Source organism: Hippopotamus amphibius, chromosome 10, assembly GCF_030028045.1.
Source record: "Hippopotamus amphibius kiboko isolate mHipAmp2 chromosome 10, mHipAmp2.hap2, whole genome shotgun sequence".
NCBI classification, from domain to species: Eukaryota; Metazoa; Chordata; class Mammalia; order Artiodactyla; family Hippopotamidae; genus Hippopotamus; species Hippopotamus amphibius.
The window spans coordinates 51,610,698-51,631,974 of NC_080195.1; the positions used below are offsets into that span (position 1 = coordinate 51,610,698).

At 38.6% G+C, this 21,277-nt stretch overlaps 1 protein-coding gene and 1 non-coding gene across 4 annotated transcripts in view; one reads left to right on the forward strand and one right to left on the reverse strand.

Moving 5' to 3' along the window:
• GTF2E1 (general transcription factor IIE subunit 1) overlaps nucleotides 1-21,277 on the reverse strand; it is a 35,476-nt gene that overhangs the window by 13,702 nt on the left and 497 nt on the right. For all 3 annotated transcript variants that reach the window (XR_009047804.1, XM_057697920.1, XM_057697922.1), the window contains exon 2: nucleotides 15,982-16,459. Coding sequence is in view for 2 of the 3 variants with exons in the window: in XM_057697920.1 (XP_057553903.1) it covers nucleotides 15,982-16,429 (448 nt within the window). In the remaining variant the exon portion in view is untranslated. The remainder of the gene's footprint in view (nucleotides 1-15,981; nucleotides 16,460-21,277) is intronic.
• On the forward strand, nucleotides 7,908-8,040 carry LOC130830655 (small nucleolar RNA SNORA70). Its single transcript, XR_009047828.1, has one exon. It is a non-coding gene; the product is annotated as a small nucleolar RNA SNORA70 (small nucleolar RNA).

The following is a 21,277-nucleotide window of genomic DNA, read 5'->3' on the forward strand; positions in this document are numbered from 1 at the left end:
ATGGAAGTGCGGCAAAACCAAGCCAATCTGAGTCTGCCTGAATACAGACAAAAGCAAGGTCTCTGCATAACCACATTAAAAAAAAAAAAAAATCCCAGCTAACACAAGTGACTGCTTCTTCTTTACCAATTACAGTTTTAGTCTCATCCTGGTCTTCTCACCCCTGGGAAAGATTTCTTAAGATATTCAATCACAGAATTATCCTCGTTTCTGGAGAGTACCTAATCCACAGCAAATCCCCACCAATTCCCTGAATCCTCCCCAAAATTATCTAACAAAAGCTCAGATTCTCTAAGTTTGTTCAGCACAGTCTTGCTGAAACACCACATGGTTCCCTATGGTGTGTGGCTTCCTTGCTGCAGAAAGTATCAACAAATCCAATTTTGTTTACTATGGGCATGTACCTGATGGTCTTTACTAATGAGCATCAACATAAAGATTCTGGCTTAACTGAACAAGGATACTACTTACCAAAATAAAGAGGAAGAACAAGTTCATTTTTCCTTGTGGGAGAAAGGTATCAAGTTGCTTTAGAGATCTGAATCCATGCTGCCCATTGGGCATCAAAATGGATATTTTAGAAGCCAGCTTATCACCACTGCTTAGAGCTCAAGAGTGGAATTTAAGACTAGATATTTTGATATGAGAATCAACAACATATGGATGGTCACTGAAGCCATAGAGTAGGGCAGAGTATCCAGAGATTAAGGAGTGAGAAGCACAGAGAGTCAAGGTATAAACCCAAGGAAAGAAGAATCCTTGAGAGAGAGAAATGGTACAACCAGAGGGATAGGATGGTGTCTCAAGGAGGAAATGGTATGGTGCTAATTTTCAAGGTCAACAAGAACTGAAAGCCAGCTTTTATATTTAGTAACAAAGGGTAAATAGAGACCTTGCTTAGAGAGGTTTTAGTTTGTATGCTATCTTAGGGTATTCTCTATTCCAGGCTGCTTCAGTCTCTTCTCTTCAACAGAAATATAAAGAACAGAATCCATGTGGGACTTAAAACATAGGTCATACACAGGCATACCTCAAATATAATACATGTCCGGTTCTAGATTACCACCATAAGGCAAATATCACCGCAATAAAGCGAGTCACAAATTTTTTGGTTTTCAGTGGGTAAAAAAGTTATGTTTACACTATTCTGTAGTCTACTAAGTGTGCAATAGCATTAGGTCTAAGAAAACAATGTACATACCTTAATTAGAAAATAGAGTATTTACTACTAAAAAATGCTAAACATCATCTGAGCCTTCAGCAAGTTGTAGTAGTAACATCAAAGATGTTACTGACCACCAACCACAGATCACAATAACAAATACAAAGATAACAAAAAAGCCTGAAAGATTGTGAGAATGACAAAAATGTGACAGAGAAATATAAAATGAGCAAATGCTATTGGAAAAATGGCACCAACAGATGTGCTCAATGCAGGGTTGCCACAGACTTCAATTTGTAAAAAACGCAATGATCTGTGAAGTGCAATAAAGCAAAGCACAATAAAACGAGGTGTGCCTGTAAAGTAACGTATAACACAGCTCTCGAATACCTGCTGAACTGAAAAACACAGATGTGGGACTTACGCTGACTGTTGAAAGATGAGCACGTACAGAGACTGTCAAGGAGAACTCGAGGATACTATAGAAGAAAAGTTATCTACTTTAGTAGTTTTCAATTATTTTTAAAGGAAGAAATCCCATTCCTCAAGTGAAAAAGTACCTAACATATAAACATAAAAGTAAGTGCTCTGGTTGAAGCACAAAAAGATATCTAAGCCAAGGGCAACACTATAATTCTTATTCTGTATCTTCAAAGCACTACAAATCAGCCTCCTCAAGGTCTTGTACCAGGAACACTTTGCTGCAGAGCCTCTGTACTTGCTGTTCCCTCTGCCCAGGATGCTTTTCCTCCAGAAAGTTAAATGGCTAGTCTCCCTAACTTCAGACCTTTACTCAAGTCACCTCCACGAGAGCTTCTGTAGCCAACATTACCTAAAATTTCAACAACGTCCTGTCCTCCCTTTCTTTTTCCTTAACATTTGTCACCACCTAACATACTAAGTTTTATTATCTAGTTTATTAGGTTATTTATCATTGAGATTGTCATGTTATACCCAATTAAAAAGAAATGTCCTCCCAACTACCCCCATTTTTCTCTTGAAGACAACATACATTCCAAACTTCAGTGTTAAGTAAATAAATCAACACATTTGTCAGTGTAGCTTAACTGTATAAAATAGCAGTGCTTTTATTTTGGGAAAAGAGAGAGAAAAAAAGATCACTGTTAAACATCATTTCATAGAAGGACAATTTTAGAATGATAGTTCTTGAACTTGAATAAATTTAGTTTCACAAAAAAAATTGGGGGAAAAAAGAAAACACAGTATAGTCATAACAAATCTGAGTTCCAGCCTCATCTAGGTACCTATCCAGAGACCCAGGCTTAATGTAGATTAACACTTCACAAGAATTACTTGTAGAGGGCCCATTTTGCAGTTCTGAAAAGAGTGGCTTTCACATTACTGTCTAAAACTGTGACAGGTCTGAAATTTTACCCTACTTATAAACTAACAAGTTATCCTACCACAGTTTCATAGATGCTGAAGACAGACATAAGACTTGAGGATCCACTCATAAGTGCATCATGTTACAGGAAAGAAACCCTGAGCTTAGGAACCCAAATCTTTTATAATGGGCATAGACATGCTTGTCTTTTGCTCTGTAGGGTGATTATCTTACCATGCTGGACACTAAGCAAACATACTCTGAAGGGGGTCACTTTTTTATTATACTAAATAGTAAGCAAACCTGCCTTCTGCTCTGGAGAGAAACAATAACTCTATATTCCAAGGCTGCTCACTATATAAACATCCTTGACAAATACAGTCCAGAAAAAAGGCAGTCAGTAGTATCTCTGCTTGCAAGACATACATAACACGTGAGAGACCCATGGACATCTGTCTCCCAACAAAAATCACGTCCAGCAAACATTACAAAAAGAAAAGCTAGCCCGACATCTGAGTCCGTTGTTTATTATAAAAACGCAAGTTGAAAACAAGAAGCAGCCTGTCAAAAGCCGGGTCTGAGTTCTGAGAAAAATAAGAAATTCTACATTTTATGGAAAATGACTTAAGACTAGCTTAACATACCAGGAGCATTTTTAATAAATTTTACTAAACACTATAAAAATGCAAATAAATTTCCCCCAAATCAGAAAGGCGGGGTGGGGCTCAGTGCACACTATGTACAAAGTACCATTTTACTGGGTAACAGTGTAACACATATAGACACAGAATCTGTCATCAAGAAGCTTAAAGTTTAATAGAGAGGAAAGGTGTCTGGAGATAAACATGATCTAGAATCAGTACAAAAATAAAGCATCAAAGTGTTCTGAAGTTCAAAGATGAAATATGACTTCTAGTTGAGGGCATCAGGGAAGGTTTATGGAGAAGGTATACCTTGTGAGGTATAATTTAGAAGAAAAGCAGTTGTTAGAGAGACCAAGGAATGGGAGAAGAGAACAGGGCGTTCTAGATCATCATAAGAGAAGGAGGTGGCTGAAAATAATGGTAATCTTCAATTTCAGGCTAGCAGGAATATAGTTATCAAAAAGAATGGTAAAAAACAGAATTAACAGGATAAACTAGGGTGGCCATTACTTGAATGCCAAGCTTCACTTTGACTTTATTCTTTAGCAACAGGAAAGTGATTGAAGGATTTAGGGAAAGAACAGAGGTCATCAAAACTAATTGAGATGGTCTTCCAATCAGCCCATTCTTAACTGACTGTTTGTATAAAAATCACTGGTGGAATTTTTAATTAATACCCAAGCCCTGCCCCAAAGATGCTGATTCAATAGGTCTGGAGTGGGGGCCAGAAACATAAATTTTGAAAGTTTCACAAGGACTCTAATGCATACCCCTGGTAGAGAGCTGCTGCTAAGTAATCAGTATGATGAATATCCCAACTCTTCTTGAAATTGGACCACTCTGTACTACGTGGTACGCACAGAATATACTACTCAATAAGAGAAGAAACTGGAATTGAAACTCAGAGCTTGGGGCTTCCCTGGTGGCACAGTGGTTAAGAATCTGCCTGCCAGTGCAGAGGACAAAGTTTCGAGCCCTGGTCTGGGAAGATCCCAACATGCCACGGAACAACTAAGCTTGTGCGCCACAACTACTGAAGCCTGCGCACCTAGAGCCCTTGCTCTGCAACAACAGAAGACACAGAACTGAGAAGCTCGTTCACTGCAACAAAGAGTAACCCCCCTCTAACCCCCCTCTCACCACAACTAGAGAAACCCCACACGCAGCAACAAAGATGCAAAGCAGCCAAAATAAGTAAATAAATAAACAAGAAACTCAGAGCTCTTTACCATTTTTCTCTTCCACACACAAGACCAAGAAGCCACATAAGGAAGAACATGCAAGCTAGATCAAAGAATGCGGCAGCAGAGAGAAAATGAAGGCTAAGAAGATTCTTCAGGCAAAGCTTGACAAATGATGAGGAGGAAAGGAAGAGCTCAATGACAACATATATGTTTGATCATACACACCCATAAACCACCAAAACAGCTAACAAAGCTGCTTTACAGATATTCCCATGCGTGCACCACAGCCAGCTCTGTGCAACAGCATTATTCAACGCAAACACATGAGGGGATAAAGACTCAGACAAGTTAAGTTCCCCAGGTCACAGCTTACAAACAAAACTCACTAAGCATGCATTCAAATACAAATCTTTCCTGAATTACACATCCCTTTCCTAACCTCCTATCATCCCTGCCAGCTACAATTAAGCAAACTTTTCCCATGTATATACATAGGCTCTCATTTTTAAAAATATGGAACAGAAGATTTATAACAAAAAACTTAACAAACATTAAATGTGTATCACATGCCTGGCATTTACTCAGCTGAGTCTTAATGTATCAGGTTTGCCAGGAGGATTAAAATATATCCAGATGTAGATAATTAACAGGCATTGAAAGTGGGAGAAAAAAGATCTTCCAAAAATAGATATTTCAGGACTTCCCTGGTGGTGCAGAGGATAAGAATCTGCCTGGCCAATGCAGGGGACACAGGTTCGAGCCCTGGTCCAGGAAGATCCCACATGCCACAGAGCAACTAAGCCCACGCACCACAAGTACTGAGCATGTGCTCTAGAACCCGCAAGCCACAACTACTGAGCCTGTGTGCCACAACTACTGAAGCCCATGTGCCTAGAGCCCGTGCTCTGCAACAAGAGAAGCCACCACAATGAGAAGCCTGTGCACCACAATGGAGAGTAGCCCCCACTCTCTGCAACTAGAGAAAGCCCATGCATAGCAATGAAGACCCAACGCAGCCAATCAATCAAAAAAAAAGTAAAAATAGATATTTCAAAACTATATTTTAGAGTTGTCCATTCAGCAGTATGTGAATGTCCCAATTCTATGACTCAGGACTCTTCTAGTGAAGGTAAGTTATTATTTCAAAATGCAAAAAGCAATGGAGACCTACTTGCTGGGATGAGAGGGAAAAAAGAGGGAGAGTGAGGGGAAAGAATTCCATACAATTTTAATTTTCTCCCAAAATAAGAAATGTAAAAACAAAAATGAATCAGATGCATTGGCGGGGGGGGGGGGGGGGGGAGGGGGTGGGGGGGGCAGGAGGTGGGGGAAGGGACTGGGAACAGAAGGAAAAAAAACTCCAATAACATTCAACAAAATTCAAACTTAAAACTTTGCTAAACACAGAAAAAGAAAATTCAGGTGGTGTCTAGTATATTGGCCAAGGTCTTCCACTTTACTGTTTACTCATTAACAAACATGATGCTCATTTTAATTATGTGAGTATTCAGTCAAGGGAACAATGAATGAATGCAAGTAAAACCAAAGTGAAAAAAAAAAATGTTTATCCTCTTTAGTTGAACAAGAAGAAAATGCTTTGGAAATTTATTATAATTGAGGACAAGGGAAGAGGACATTATGAGTCAAACCCCCAAATAATTAGACATTATTTGGATTGTTTTTTCCTTCTTCACTGCAAAATCCACAACGAATAGGTCATCAGCTAAAGTCTAGAGTTCACTGTCAAAGATCTGTAAAACATATTAATTGTAACTGGAATATTACTCAGCCATTTTCCTACCAAAAAAAAAATCAATCAAAATAAAATAAGCCTGATTGTTCTGATATGCTACAGGTGCTGCAGTGCTGAAAAAGGAGTTGTGTAGCAGCCCAAGACTTCAAGGCTGGCCAAAGAAACAGGCAAGATCAAACGTTTGCTTCTGCAGAGCCCTCAGTCCAACACAGCAGAACTAACATCCCAAGGATGTTCCACATCCTGCCTTCCTAAATCTTGCTAAGCATCTTTTGAGCTCACATTCTACCGGGGAGTAGTCAAGACAAAAACTAACATTAGGTGTTGAGAAGTATAATAAAGAAAAACAAAGCAGGGAAAGAGGATAAAGAAAAAGGAGGGTGATAGAAAGAGGTATTGCTTATTATACAGGAAACTCAGGGAAGGACTCTCTGATACAATGTGTAAGCAGAGACTAAAAAGACATAAGGGAGTCTATGTCTTGCTCTCATAGATATCTGGGCAAGAGGAAACAGCATATAAAAAGGCAAGAAGTAAAGGCATGCCTGGTGAGTGTAAGGCACAGCATGGCTGCTATGGAGTGAATAAGGGAGAGTAGTAGAAATAGTCTCTGAAATGGGGGGTGGGGTAGAGTAGGAGGGGATGGAGAAGGGAAAAGAATAGATTAAAGACCTTCTAAGTTCTGTTAAGAACTTTGACTTTTCTGAGGGGAGAAGCCTTTGGAGGGCTGTGAACAGAAGAGTGACATAACCTGACATGTTTTTTAGAAGGGTCAATGGCTGCTGTGACAGTCTGCATGCGAAGCAAGAGTGAAAGCAAGGAGACCAACTAAGAGTAGTGCAAAATCTAAGCAAGAGATAATGGCTTAGATAATTGTTTCTGGACAATTCCAAAAAAATTTTGAATAAAAGTTTTTTACTTCCCCTCTCTCAAAAAGCTTCCAGGAAAAGCAAAACAAATCAGAGGACAATTTACAGTTTCATGTTAAAACCAAACTGGGATTAGAATCACTAGGATTTTAGTGAAATAAAGAGGAAACTATAAAACTTCAAGACACATCACTAATATCACTAACATATGGGATTAATTTTACCACTCTGTAAAAATCCAACCACCACATGTACCTTAGGAATCAAGTCTGGACATTGGTTGCACCCCCCACTGAATAGTTTATGGATCATATACACGTGAGGAAGGGAGTAAACTGGGGAGCTTGGGAAAATAAGCCTGCCAAACATTCTAAATATTATTCCCCATTATGCCACAATGTGTTTCTGAAGAAGGCCTAATTAAACAGGGCATATTTTCTATATGGGCACTACTATAACCAGGACTTTCAGCTCCTAACCAAGGCTTTCAAATTAACCAAAAGTGACTAACATTATCTTCTAAAAACAGTGATAAGACATCCCCAAGCTTCTCCATACTTTTAAAATACCAACTATTTTCCAAATCAAAGGGTGCTTTGAAATTAGAATTGAGAGAAACCATATATGGTATAGAATAGATGGAACTTATTTTACACATCCTAAAAAAAGGCCTACAATGATTATAGGATTTGCCCAAGGAATAGTTACTAACACAGCCCCAAACTGGAAGCAAGCCATGGCTCTGGAATCCTAATACACTGTCACTTTGCTGTCTTTTAGCCACTGCTTAAAAAACAAAAAACAAAACAAAACAAAAAAAACCCCTCTGAAAATGACATATCCAATAAACACACTGATTACACAAAAGGACCCAATGTAATAAGTGCTCTGAAAAATCCTTACAATACAAAAATAAGTTGGCCACGCATTAACAACCATAGCTGTTATAACAACAAAATATTTAAGTAAGAATCACTTTCCCTGTGAAGGCCTGGTGTGCAATGGCTGCAAACAGCAGCCCCCTCAGTACTGTATGCAGCCTGTTGCCTATACAGGTTGCCCTAAGGGACCCTGGAGACAGCCCTGTCTAGTGGACATCCATATCTGGATGCTGTCCCCGATTTGGGCTCCAGACAAGTATGTACAGTACCTTTGGAAAGCCCCACGGCACAGGGGCCAGGGTCCACACTAGCCAAGTAATGTCCATCCACACCAAGCTGCAGAACAAGGAACATGTGCTTGGTCCCTACTCATGGCCAAGTTCAAGTTCCCTGGCCACCAGGAGATCCACATCTTCAAGAACTGGGGATTTACTAAAGTTTAATGCAGATGAATTTGAAAACATGGCGGCAGAAAAGCGTCTCATCCTGGATGGTGCTAGGGTCAAATACATCCCTAATTGTGGCCCCCTGGACAAATGGTGGGCCTTGCACTCGTAAGAGCCTTGTCACTGTCCCCTCCTTACTCACACCCAACAACAAATCCTATTTTCCTGTCAAAAAAAAAAAAAAAAGAATAACCTTGCTTTCTCAGATTTCAAAAAAGTTTATGGAGGAGGGAGGGTGAGGTGGGGTTAGAGATATAAAGTAAAATTTTATATAATCATAAAACTTACCAGGACATCCCTGGTGGTGCAGTGGTTAAGAACCCACCTGCCAATGCAGGGGACATGGGTTCAAGCCCTGGTTTGGGAAGATCCCACATGCTGCAGAGCAACTAAGCCCATGTGCCACAACTATTGAGCCTGTGCTCTAGAACCCACGAGCCACAGCTACTGAAGCCAGCATGCCTAGAGCCAGTGTTCTGTAACAAGAGAAGCCACCACAATGAGAAGCCCACGCACCATAACGATGAATAGTCCCTGCTCACCGCAACTGGAGAAAGCCTGAGCACAGCAATGGGACCCAAAGCAGCCAATAAATACAAATTAATTAATTAACTTTAAAAAAAATTACCAATTGTCAACACAGAGAAAGGTGGAAAGAGTAGGGACTGGTTTGAGTGGGAGACCATAGAGAAGAAAAACTAGGTTTGCCATTTTCGTCTATATATTTTTCTATTTGAATCTTTAACAAGTTTACATTCGTATATTACTTATGTGTTTTTAGAAGACAGAAAACAAATGTTATTCTGAATTCTCCAAAAGCACTCAACTCCCTCTTAATACACAAAAATCACACAGTCATTCTTGGGATATTCTTTGAAAGTATTATCAAGTCCTTTGTTAAAACTCTCATAACTCAAAATGTTCAGGGGTATATATATTAAAATGTTAAGCAAAATACTGAAGTCTCAAAAAGTCACCCTTTATTCTAATTTCCAAACATTTCAAAAAGCAAATTTCTTCAGTTTAATTGGGCAAAGGGAAGCATATGAAAAAAAGGAACTGCTACTATAAAATAATAACAGACATGAGAGGAACATAGTTATATATTTTACATAGTTATTTTACCTATAATAAAATGGAATTTGAAAAATCATCCTTCAGCAATTCACTGCAGAACATATAACACTGTAAAATATTCATTCATTTGCATACAAAAGAAAAAAAAAGAACAGAAGCAGGTTTAATGTATTTTTTTAAATTTATGTATGTATGTATTTATTTATTGGTTGTGTTGGGTCTTTGTTGCTGCACACGGGCTTTGTCTAGTTGCGGAGAGCAGGGGCTACTCTTCGTTGTGGTGCATGGGCTCCTCATTGCTGTGGCTTCTCTTGTTGCAAAGCATGGGCTCTAGGCACATGGGCTTTGGTAGTTGCAGCACATGGGCTCAACAGTTGTGGCTCACTGGCTCTAAAGTGCAGGCTCAATAGTTGTGGCGCATAGGCTTAGTTGCTCCATGGCACGTGGGATCTTCCTGAAGCAGGGATAGAACCTGTGTCCCTTGCATTGGCAGGCGGATTCTTAGCCACTGTGCTACCTAGGAAGTCCCAGGTTTAATGTATTTTTAAATTCAGAGGATCTCAAATGTATTAATGATGTACACAATACAACTCCATCCCCAAAACTCAATGCCATCAATGAAACTGGCTTCTGTCCTTCCTTTAAATGAACATATCTAGATTTGGTCTAATCATGCATCCTTCCTAGATTCTGGAACTCATTACAAAGGGGGCAAAGATGTACTATACCTGGGAGAGAAAACAATAAATTGAAGTGTTATACTTGGGTGAATATTAAAGCTTATATCGATAATAAATTCTCTGAATTAGGCCTAAATCAAATTCATCTGACTTCCCTGGTAGTGCAGTGGTTAAGAATCTGTCTGCCAGTGCAGGGGACACAGGTTTGAGCCCTGGTCTGGGAAGATCCCACATGCCACGGAACAACTAAGCCCGTGCGCCACAACTACTGAGCCTGCGCTCTAGAGGCCGCGAGCCACAACTACATGGCCTAGAGCCCATGCTCTACAACAGGAGAATCTACCATAGTGAGAAGCCTGCACACTGCAATGAAGACTCAACGCAGCCAAAATAAATTAATTAATTTTTAAAAAATTAAATAAAAAATTCATCTCAGCATGCAGTGAACAGGCAAAAAGTATGGTTTCAATATGACTATTTGAAAGACAATAATCAATAGAATGTTGTATGCCACCATCAAAACTAAAAAGCAACTCTTCACAAATAAGTTCGCTCCTATGTAATCAGCATCAAAATAAAAAAAAATCTGTTTTATCTTTTTTGTAAGTTTTCAAACCCTTAAAATTTAAACAAATTTAAAAACAAAATTCAGCCCTAAAGGTTTTGCAGGAAAGTGAAGGTTAGAAGAAGGAAGACACGTGTTCCTTACTATCTTTCCATAACTTTTTTTTTAAGCTCTTTATTGGAATATAATTGCTTTACATGGTTTTGTTTTGTTTTTTAATTTATTCTAATTATCAACTTCCTTCTGCCCCATCACCAGTCTCCCCAAAAATCCACACCTCTGAGCTTTCCAGTATAAGTCTCTAATGAGCCCATCCTGGGCAAAGATTCCAAATCAGCAACTGAGCAAAGTAATCCTAGAAAGATTTCTTTTTATGTTTGTGTTTTTAGCATTTCAGGAATTGAAAACACTGCTCATAAGACACCTCCTTGCTTAAGTAGAAAGAGATGAAGACAGGAAAAAGCCCGCTCTATGAAGGTGAACGTGAAGGTAATAAGTCTTTAAGAGGCTCACAAATACAGGACCCTGACAGTTTTAAAAAGTTAGGTTAAAGGAACTGAAGAGGAATTTCAATGATGTAGGGATCAGGAAACTGATCTGTCTAAATCCAAAAGCATTACCTGTCTAAATCCAAAAGTCACAAGGGAAGGAGGGACTCATGATTTCACATCAAACTTAGAAATGAATATCCCAAGTAGATAAGGAGTTTACTTGAATATTCTGAATGACTCAGAACTAACCACTGGAAGACGTCTGTTACCACTGTTGGCTACTTTTAAGCGTTATTTATTAGACACTTATTTTAGAGTTAGTTATTAAAGACTTCTTTTACACAAATCCTAAAATCTATCGGATTCTAAATCTTTTCCTTGGAGCCACACAAAAGCTGAATCTCCATGAAAGATATCGTATCTTCCCTAGTACTCAATTTAAAACATTCTAGAAATTTATATGGCCCTACATTTATTACTTTGTAAGATCCTCCAAACCCAAGAGTACAACAGATGTGTATGTGTACCCACACACACATTTGATGAGCTGAACTAATCTCTAAGCTCCTATTTATGACTGCATTAAACACACATTTAGAAGATTCCTTTTTTAAAAATTTATTTCAAAGTTTATCTAAAATGGTATCCCCTGGTCTCCAGGTGAATTCAGTAATAGGGGCTCCCAAACTATTTCTAATTCAAACACCTAACAATTTTACCCAACCCACAATAAAACTACATTGCCTTACATGCCTTTATAAAAGCTACAAACTCATATTTTTTCATCTAATATTCCCATTTCTGAGAATCCTTCTTAAGGAAAAACTTAAAAAAGAATAAAATGCTATATACACAAAAATATTCAAAGTGTTATATCTATACCAGCAAAAAACAAACAAACAAACAAACAAACAAACAAAAAAAAGTGCCCCAAAGGTATAGAAAGGAAAACAGGGGACAAAATCACACCTAAAAACATATTTAGATGGGGCTTCCCTGGTGGCGCAGTGGTTAAGAATCCACCTGCCAATGCAGGGAACATAGGTTCGAGCCCTGGTCCGGGAAGATCCCACATGCCTCGGAGCAACTAAGCTCGTGCGCCACAACTACTGAGCCTACACACGGGAACTACTGAAGCCTGCATGCCTAGAGCCTGTGCTCCACAAGAAAAGCCACTGCAATAAGAAGCCCGTGGTGCACTGCAATGAAGAGGAGCCCCCACTCTCCGCCAACTACAGAAAGCCTGCGTGCAGCAACGAAGACCCAATGTAGACAATAAATTTAAAAAAAAAAAAAATTTAGAACACTAGATAGAAACAGGAGAGTTGGTACGTTAAGGCACCAAGAGATCACAAACTATTCTTGGCTATAACTGTAATTATAAACAATACGCAAAAGGCTGGTGGTTTTGCGGTAATTTTTTTCTCTCCAAAATTTTTTCTGGCACTATGACTGCATAGTTTTTGAATTAAAAATGGAAAATACAAAGCTATTTCATCTAACTTTAACACCTAAAAGAAAATACATTCTCCCTCTCCCTTTTAGGGAAGCATGTTGCTGAATTTAACTTAGAAGTGTCATTAACGAAATCACCTGGGCTGAGACTGCTAAAGTAGAAATGCTAAGTCTATTCACGTGGTCAGCGGCTTGCTAAATCTAAAACATGTACTTTTGAACCAAAGATGCTATTTTGCTGACTGATGGATTTCATCCCATGATACCTTTGTTTTGATTATATAAGACTCCCGTATTTCAGGAAATAAAACAGCTGATTTTGCCTAATTAAGTTTCTGAAACCACGGACTTGTGGGCAAAAGCTAGGCTATTTCATTTTAATAAAATTAGCTATACATTTCAAGCATCAAACATTTGGAGAGTTCAACCCCAGAACACCAAAGGCAAAATCTAAATGGAAAGTTTGGGAAGACTCTACAATCTCTAGGAAAAAGAGAGGTGGGGGAGGCAAAATCTATAAACTGAAGAAAATCGCTGGCTTATGTGTGAATTAACGTCGGTAAAACAATTCTTGCTGGACCCAATTTCCTGAGCCCAGAATTCCTGGATACTCATGTAGGAGTCACTACTCTCTGTCCAGTGGCAGTGTTGCCCATACACTTAAGAACTTTTTATCAGGAAAGAAGTGAAGCCTAGAAGGCTTCAAATCTAATTCCTGAATACCCCCAATTGCTAATATAAACCACAATTTATAAACCAGAACAAAACAAAACAAAAACAAAAAAACCTAAGAACTATTGAAGTTGGAATAGAGATAGAATCCCATTAGATACGTCCATCACTGGTCATAAATACCATCAATCTCCAATAGCAACCAAGAAATAGCTTTGTACAGCACTGGCTTAGAATGAAAACTGTAACTATCAATTTAAGCAGAGAACAAATATTACAACAGAAAACTTCCTTCCTTCTCCTCTGATACACATACCAAATGTTTATCTCCTGTCTTTTCAAAATGAGGGGGAGAGAAATGAATACTGAGAAAAACATGAAGGGAACGGAGGGAATAAGACCAAGATTTCTAAAGGGAACATACAGAAGAACAAGGGAGGGTGTCAAGGTATTAACAGCAGAAAAACAAAACAAAACAAAACAAAGCTAGACTGACAAGCAGGTTGGCGGATATTGGGTATAATAATCACCCAATCAGCATATTCTCTCTGTAAAGGAAAGTCCAAATGAAAAACCAAATTATAATCAAAAGGCACATACATTCTCTGAAAGAGGGTCACCTTTTCAATCAGTTAAATTAAGAATTTTCAATTATGGTATCTCAGGCTTCACTGTAGGGACATAACTGCCAATTAAGTTAACTGTTAGCATTGGCTGATCAGAGAGGGCACCCTCCCATAAGCAATACCAATATAAAGTCACTTATTCTTGCTCTCCTGAACTCTTCCTTTCCACCTTCACGTTGACCATAGCCCTCATATTAAGAATACAGTCTCTGTTCAGACTGGCCACAAAACAACTTTTTTGTTTTCAGTTTTAGCTCTCTTTCATAAAATGTTTTCATGTTTCCTACCCTATGTCAACTCTCTCACACAAATAATCTTGACTATATTTGGTTAGGCCATCTCTTCCACAAGCCACTTGCTGATTACAACTAATTTCATTCAGACACAAACCCTAGGTAAAATTCAAAGAGCATCATGAAACAAATTCCTAAACACTGATACATAAGCAGTGGGATAACTACCTTTTAGAAACTTTCATGAAATTAAATAAGAATCAAGTGATGTGTAAATGCAGTAGAAGCATATTACTTTAGCCTCTCTGAGGGACTGGATAACACCTTCCACTTCAGTCAAGAGTGATGAAGGCGGCCACTGTAACTCCAACACCTGTGGAAAGTCGCAAACCAAAATCCAGAGCTCCTTTAAGAAATCTGTTAGAGTGAATAGCAAAAATCCTGAGACTTTTCTAGTCTATTTTGAAAGAGCTCCAGATGCAGTCTACAGCCTTCCTCTATAGTATACTCAAGCAATTCTTAGGATGGTTAAGATTTTCTTATAACCAAGACTTCTCCTAGTTAAGCCCTTTCAAGGTAAATAGATTCAGACAAGTTAAACGTTTAACACAAATGTGAATTCTTTAAATGACTTTTCATCCAAGATGACTGCTTCACAGTAAAGGGAAAAAAAGTCATAGGCCATCACTGCTCTTTTTGTTAATAATTTTAATTGATATTGGCATTATTTCCCATTAAATTTTTTTTAATTCTTTAAAACGTACAATATATAACATATACAAAATTAAGCATGGACACAAACTTGTAATTTTTTTTACAATAACACATTTCACGTGTAAAAGTTTAAATTATATTTTTCAGGTAGTTATTTTAAAGTCAGAGCTATGAACTAAAAAGTAGCCTATTTATTGAGATATAATGGATATACAAAAAAAAAGGTAGCCTATATTCCTGAATTCAGCCATAACAAAGGGACAATCTAAGTAAGCAGTGATTCTTTCTATAGATTTTTACAAATTTTTAATGCAAAATTGATCCAGAGTAATTAATAAAACTAGTCTCATTTCCATAACAACATAACTATACAATCGAGCCCTTTAAAGATTCTCATGTTAATGTTAGACGTTGTATTTTTAGAAAAAACATGTTTTGTAGCTTCTGTGCTGATTAGAAAAATTCTTAAAACTGTATTTAATTAAATGAAGCAATTTATAACTCCTGTTGACAATTCTCTTCCATTAATGAATGGCTAAGAAACTAAATACCTACTGTTAACTTGGAAAGGGTGCCCCTCTTATTTCATCTGGCTTTTACTTATCTTTTAGGTCCCTGCTGTTTAACTTCTTTGAGAGGCCTCCCCAAATCCACATTAGATGCCCTAATTATGTCCTCCCCCTAATTAAGCACTCCGCACTTCCACTAACAAAGTATTTAAGTACTAATAACAAGTATTTATTATAACTGTCAAGCAGTGACTGGCACAAGCAGGTGCTCAAATATTTGCTGAATGAAGAGGTCACAAGTAAACTTAGTAAAGTCAGAATAGCCTCAAAGTGGTAGAGAAAGTCAACTCTTTAGATTATGCTGCAGTTGTAAATAAGGGATGGGGGTGGAAGCAGAGGTAAAAGGGCCATGGGTGAAAGGACAGTCCACGGATGAGGACACTCATGCCCCTTTAAAGGAGAAAGGCTTTGCAACAGCTTCTAAAAGTAGTGTGATAGTCGAACAGGACATTAAGACTAAGAATGACTATATGCTTACTTATACCAATATATTCACTTTTATAATGATATATACGATCAGTTTAAAAACTAGGTGAATCAACTTAAGAAAAAGGATACATACTTTATTTTTAATAGTTACTTAAAAGAAAGATTCATAAACTGAAAAAATCTCACCTGTCATGGGATCAAAGAGCTGATTAGCTTCTAAGTCTGTAAAAGTACTACTACAGACAGGACATTTGAAGGAAGCCCGGTTGGTGGAATCTCTCTCATCAGTTTCAATCCTCCTTCTCATATGGTCCAATTTATATTTTACCACATTAACAAGAGTACGATAATTGATAAAGTAGTAGTTGTGGCGAGTGGTTTTCCCATCTGGAGCAGTCTCTACCCTCATTCTGCACTTGATGAATTTGTCTCCCTTTAAATTATTCAAGACTGATCGAAGTTGCTTCCGATCAAACTTGAGCAGCTCCAGCATGTCCTCCTCTTTCACACAGGGGTTTCGTATCAAGATGTCCAAGGCCAAAGCATGCTCAATGCCATAAAACCCCCGGATCACATACTTGGCTAACCGCTTCAGTGCTGCAGGAACCTCGGTGAGGACATCTGGATCTGCCATCTTCAGCAGCAAACTTCAACTTTAAATGTACTGAATTCAGAATAAAAGAGAAAATTAGCTAGGCATAAGGACAAAGTAATAATTTTAAATCTAGAATAATCAACCCATTAGGTAGCTAGTAATCACTATTCTTGGAGTGCCACAAAGGTACTTACAACATTGTTTTTAAAAGACGTATAATGCCCAAGCATTTAACAGACAACAAGATTTTCCTCTAAAGTACATAAAGATTACACCTAAAAAGCTTGACATATTTGGTTACTTTCATGACCTATAGTGTGTTTAATTCCAAAAAGTAACATTACTTACAGCAATGATATATCAAGGCCACTTTATTTCAGAAAGAGAAACACAAAAAAGCTAAACAAAGTCTCATATTCTTAATGCTAGAGATCTTTGGGAATAATGGAGAAAAAAAAACCCTGAGTAACAGCAATTAGCATACTCTTTTAAGTGTCTTTCTTTTTTTTTCTTTAAGATTTTTTTGATGTGGACCATTTTTTTAAAGTCTTTACTGAATTTGTTAAAATATTGCTTCTGTTCTTATGATTTTGAATTTTTGGCAGAAAGGCATGTGGGATCTTAGCTCCCTGACCAGGGACTGAACTCACACCCCCTGCATTGGAAGGCGAAGTCTTAACCACTGGACCGCCAGGGAAGTCCCCTATTTCTTTTCTTGAGTAAAATTTTTCCACCAAGATGGATTCTAGGATGTTTTACATAGTCATGCTCTCACAATAAAATCACAACAAACCAATAAACACCTAAGTAATCACCAGCTGGGGTGTTTGGCAAAATTACTGTTATAAATCTGAAAGAAATTAACAATTATATCCAGACAGCTTTACCAACCTTGAAAAGTTAAATGATCAAATAAGTAAAGGCTATATGGTACTTAAAAACAGTAACACCACCACCAAGATATCCTTAAATACTGGATCCCTGGCAGGACAAGCAGAAGCTAATTGTACCAGAAAGCTGTCTTCTAGAAGCCCAAACTGGCATGGGCTAGACTTTCATGTGATTCTTAAAAAGCCTGGCTTTGGAATTAGAGTCAGATAGCCTTGTTTTAGTGGCTATGATCCTGAGCAAATCCCTTAACAACTTCAAGCCACACTTTACACTCTGAGAAATAAGGATAATATCAACTACTTCAATGAGGTTGTTGTGATGAATAAATGAGAACGTAATGGGCTTAGGAAGCACTTGTTAATAAAGATATCGTCCATATCAATTTAATACACCCCAAACTAAACGGCCAGGCTATCCACAAAGACTATATCAAATGAAATTTCCCTACACTATAAAGAAATTTTTAACAGACATCCTATTGAACTATTTCAATAGGCAATCATACTGCTATTAATACTAGTTTCTATTGAACCTTTTATTTAAAATCAGTAGGTGGGGGGGACTCGAGGGGGGGGCGTCAAGGAAGGGAGGGAATACGGGGATATAAAGAAAAAATAAAATAAAATAAAATAAAATCAGTAGTTATCAACCCTATCAGGTTTAATACCTCTTCTTATAAGAAATTTTTATACCCACAGTACTACACTAAAAAAAAAATACTAAATAACCAATGAATACACATATGGGGGGGTAGATATAATACCCTACCTGTAATAAAGGAAAAATAAAAGTGAGTTATAATAAAATACATATTTTGGATTGTAAATACTCAGGCATGACTATATATGAGATAACAAAGTAGCACCTAGATACAAACTTGTGGTCCTAGAGCCTTCCTGTCATCCCAAGGCTTAAGGATGCCAAGCAAGTGCCTGGGTTGAAGAACAAAATAGTATCATAACATACTACCAGAATGCATTTTGTTCTCCTTTCCAATTTGGTCTATACATTGTACTTGAACCTAGTTTTGGAGTTTTTCTTTTGTTTTATGTGCTCAACAGTTGGCAGAACACAATATGTAGCTTCAGAAACAGACCAAACGACGGCAGACAAATGTCAAAATAACCTACTTTTCCAGTATTATTTCTTACTATTGTATTCCCCTCCCTGTCGTTCACCCCATATACTCCATTTTCCAGGCCAATGATTCTCAACCCTGGCTATAAAGCAGAATCATCTGGGGAACATTTGAAAATACCCACCCTGGACCCCGTTCCCAGAGATTCTGTTTCAGCTGGTCTGGGAGGGCCAGATTAGACATCACACTAATTTTTAAAGCTCCTTAGGTGGCTCTGATCTACGTGACCACTGTTACCAACAAAGTGGGTACCTGGCTATTACATACCAGTCCAAAGCACATCTTGCATGGGGAGGGCCCTGTGCCACTTATCATTCAGCCTGTTACTTTTGCCTGAAACACCCTAGGGGTCCCTAAAGATATGAGAAAGGAAGTGACATGAGGACTCTGCAGTCCAACAGTTTTAGGTTTTGAATCCCAGCTCCATCATTTCTTAGTCTGTGACCCTGGAAAACTCTCAGCCTCAATTTCATCAGATTACAATGCCTTCCTCATAGAGTTGATGTATGAGATTAAATAATTCATATAAAGTGTTTGGTGGACTTCCTAGGTGGTGCAGTGGTTGGGAGTCTGCCTGCCAATGCAGGGGACACAGGTTCAAGCCCTGCTCTGGGAAGATTCCACATGCCACAGGGCAGCTAGGCCCGTGCGCCACAACTATTGAGCCTGTGTTCTGGGGCCCGTGAGCCACAACTATTGAGCCCATGTGCCGCAACTATTGAAGCCCACATGCCTAGGGCCCATGCTCTACAACAAGAGAAGCCACTACAATGAGGAGCCTGCGCACCACAATGAAGAGTAGCTCCCACTCGCAGCAACTAGAGAAAGCCCATGTGCAGCAATGAAGACCCAATGCAGCCAATAAATAAATAAAATAAATAAATAAATTTATAAATAAAAAAGTGTTCAGCTTTCAAGGCTGGCATCATAAGAGTTCCATTAAGTACTGGCATACATAACAAGACTCCCTACTTAGAAAACTGACTCTTACAACAATTTGAGAAATGGGCTGAAGTAAGTGAAGATGGAGGCACTGTGAAAGTATTAAGAGCTATAGTACTCAAACCTCAACTATGAAAGAGAAGAAAAAAAATTACAAGACGACAGGATGAATGAAACTTACTAGAGAAACAAAATCAAAAGGACCCAATAATATACTGGAAATGGAATTACAGAGTAGGGAAATTTTAAATAGCTACTTGGAGTTTTTTTCCCAATTTTTTTATTATGATAAAATATACATAACATAAAACTTACCAATTAAGTATTTTTAAGCAGACACATCAGTAACGTTAAATACATATTAAGTACATAATACATGTTATCCAACTATCACCACCAACCACTTCCACAACTCTTTTCATAAAACTGAAGCATTACACCTATTAAACAATTACATATAGCTATAAGCCAGTGTAACTCGAAAAGTACTACTATGAGAAACAGGTTAACACCTGAAGAAGAACAGGTCTGGAAGAAATGAGGCATTCAGTTTTAGCTGCTTGTCTTTGAGGAAATATCACAGAATACTACAGTGAATTTGTCCAGCAGGTAGCTGAACAAATGAAACTGGAGCTCAGCAAAGAAGTCACGCTGTGCCACCTTGTTCAAAATCTCTGCACTCTAAAATCCTCCTTCCTGACCACTGTGTTCTCTCCCTCGCCGCCTCTACTCCTCCAATTACGCCGAATCTCCTCAATCTCTGGATTTCATAATACTGAGGTCAGAGGTCTCAAACTGGCGGCCTCTGCCGCATCATTTGACTCAAAGAATGCTATAAAAATATGCTGAATTAGTGGTCAACATTTAAAAATCATGAGATTTCACATCAATTTCAATTTCCAAACCCTCCTAAAAACTGGAATTATCTGAGGAAAAAAGTGAGAACCTATTTCCACATGGAAACAATTAGCTAAAGAGCAGCTGACACTTTTAAACAGGGAAGGAACTTGGCTGGCCTCTGGAGACTTTTGAGTTTGTGGCCTCTGGAGACTTTTGAGCATGTGACCTCTGGAGGCCAGGCCTTGTTTCTTCTTTTTAGCCTCAGAGTCAGCAGTCACCTCCCAGCCTCACCTACCACCCTACCCAGCCCAGACCCCCAAAGGCAAGTTGGTTTTGTTTTTGAACCATATGTATTCTAATCACACAAACAGCGGGCACAGAGTTGGAGAAACAAAGTTGAAATGAATGCACTCCCTGCACTTGGTCTACACTCCTTAACCTCATCTCCAGCCACACTGGCATTCTCTCAGTTCTATGAGCCACACATGCCTTCCCCACCTCCAGGCCTCTGCACGTGCTGTTCTCTCTGCCCCCACGACTAAGCCCAAAGTGCCTTCTCCTAATCATCCTTCACATCTCAAATGTCATTTCCTCAAAGACATCTTCTCAGATTCTCCTTAGTAGCTTAGAACGATCCCCTTTTCACATGTTCCCATAGTTCTTTCCCCTTCTTCGTTGGCTGCAGAGAATAGACTTAAACTTTCTGCACGTCTACCTCGGAGACCAGGGGCTTAATCTTGTTCTCCACTGACTTTCCAGCGTGCATCATAGCTAGTCTAGTACTTCCATAAAACTTTTAATAGATCTCCTAAGCACCTGTTCCTCAAACATGCCCACCCTGCCAGCTTCCCCCCAGTTCACTTCCTCCACTGCAGTTTCCAACGCAGAAAAAGATAGGGTATTGGAAACCCTCTTCTTAAACTCCAAATGGTTTTAAGTAGAAGGTGACAGCATCAAATTCCTGATTGTAAAGGATTATGCTGACTTAAGCGTGTAAGGAGTGGATGTGGGGAGTCCTGTCGGATTATTTCAGTACACTTCTAGTTCCAGAAGAACTTGGCGTCTACACAACCAAC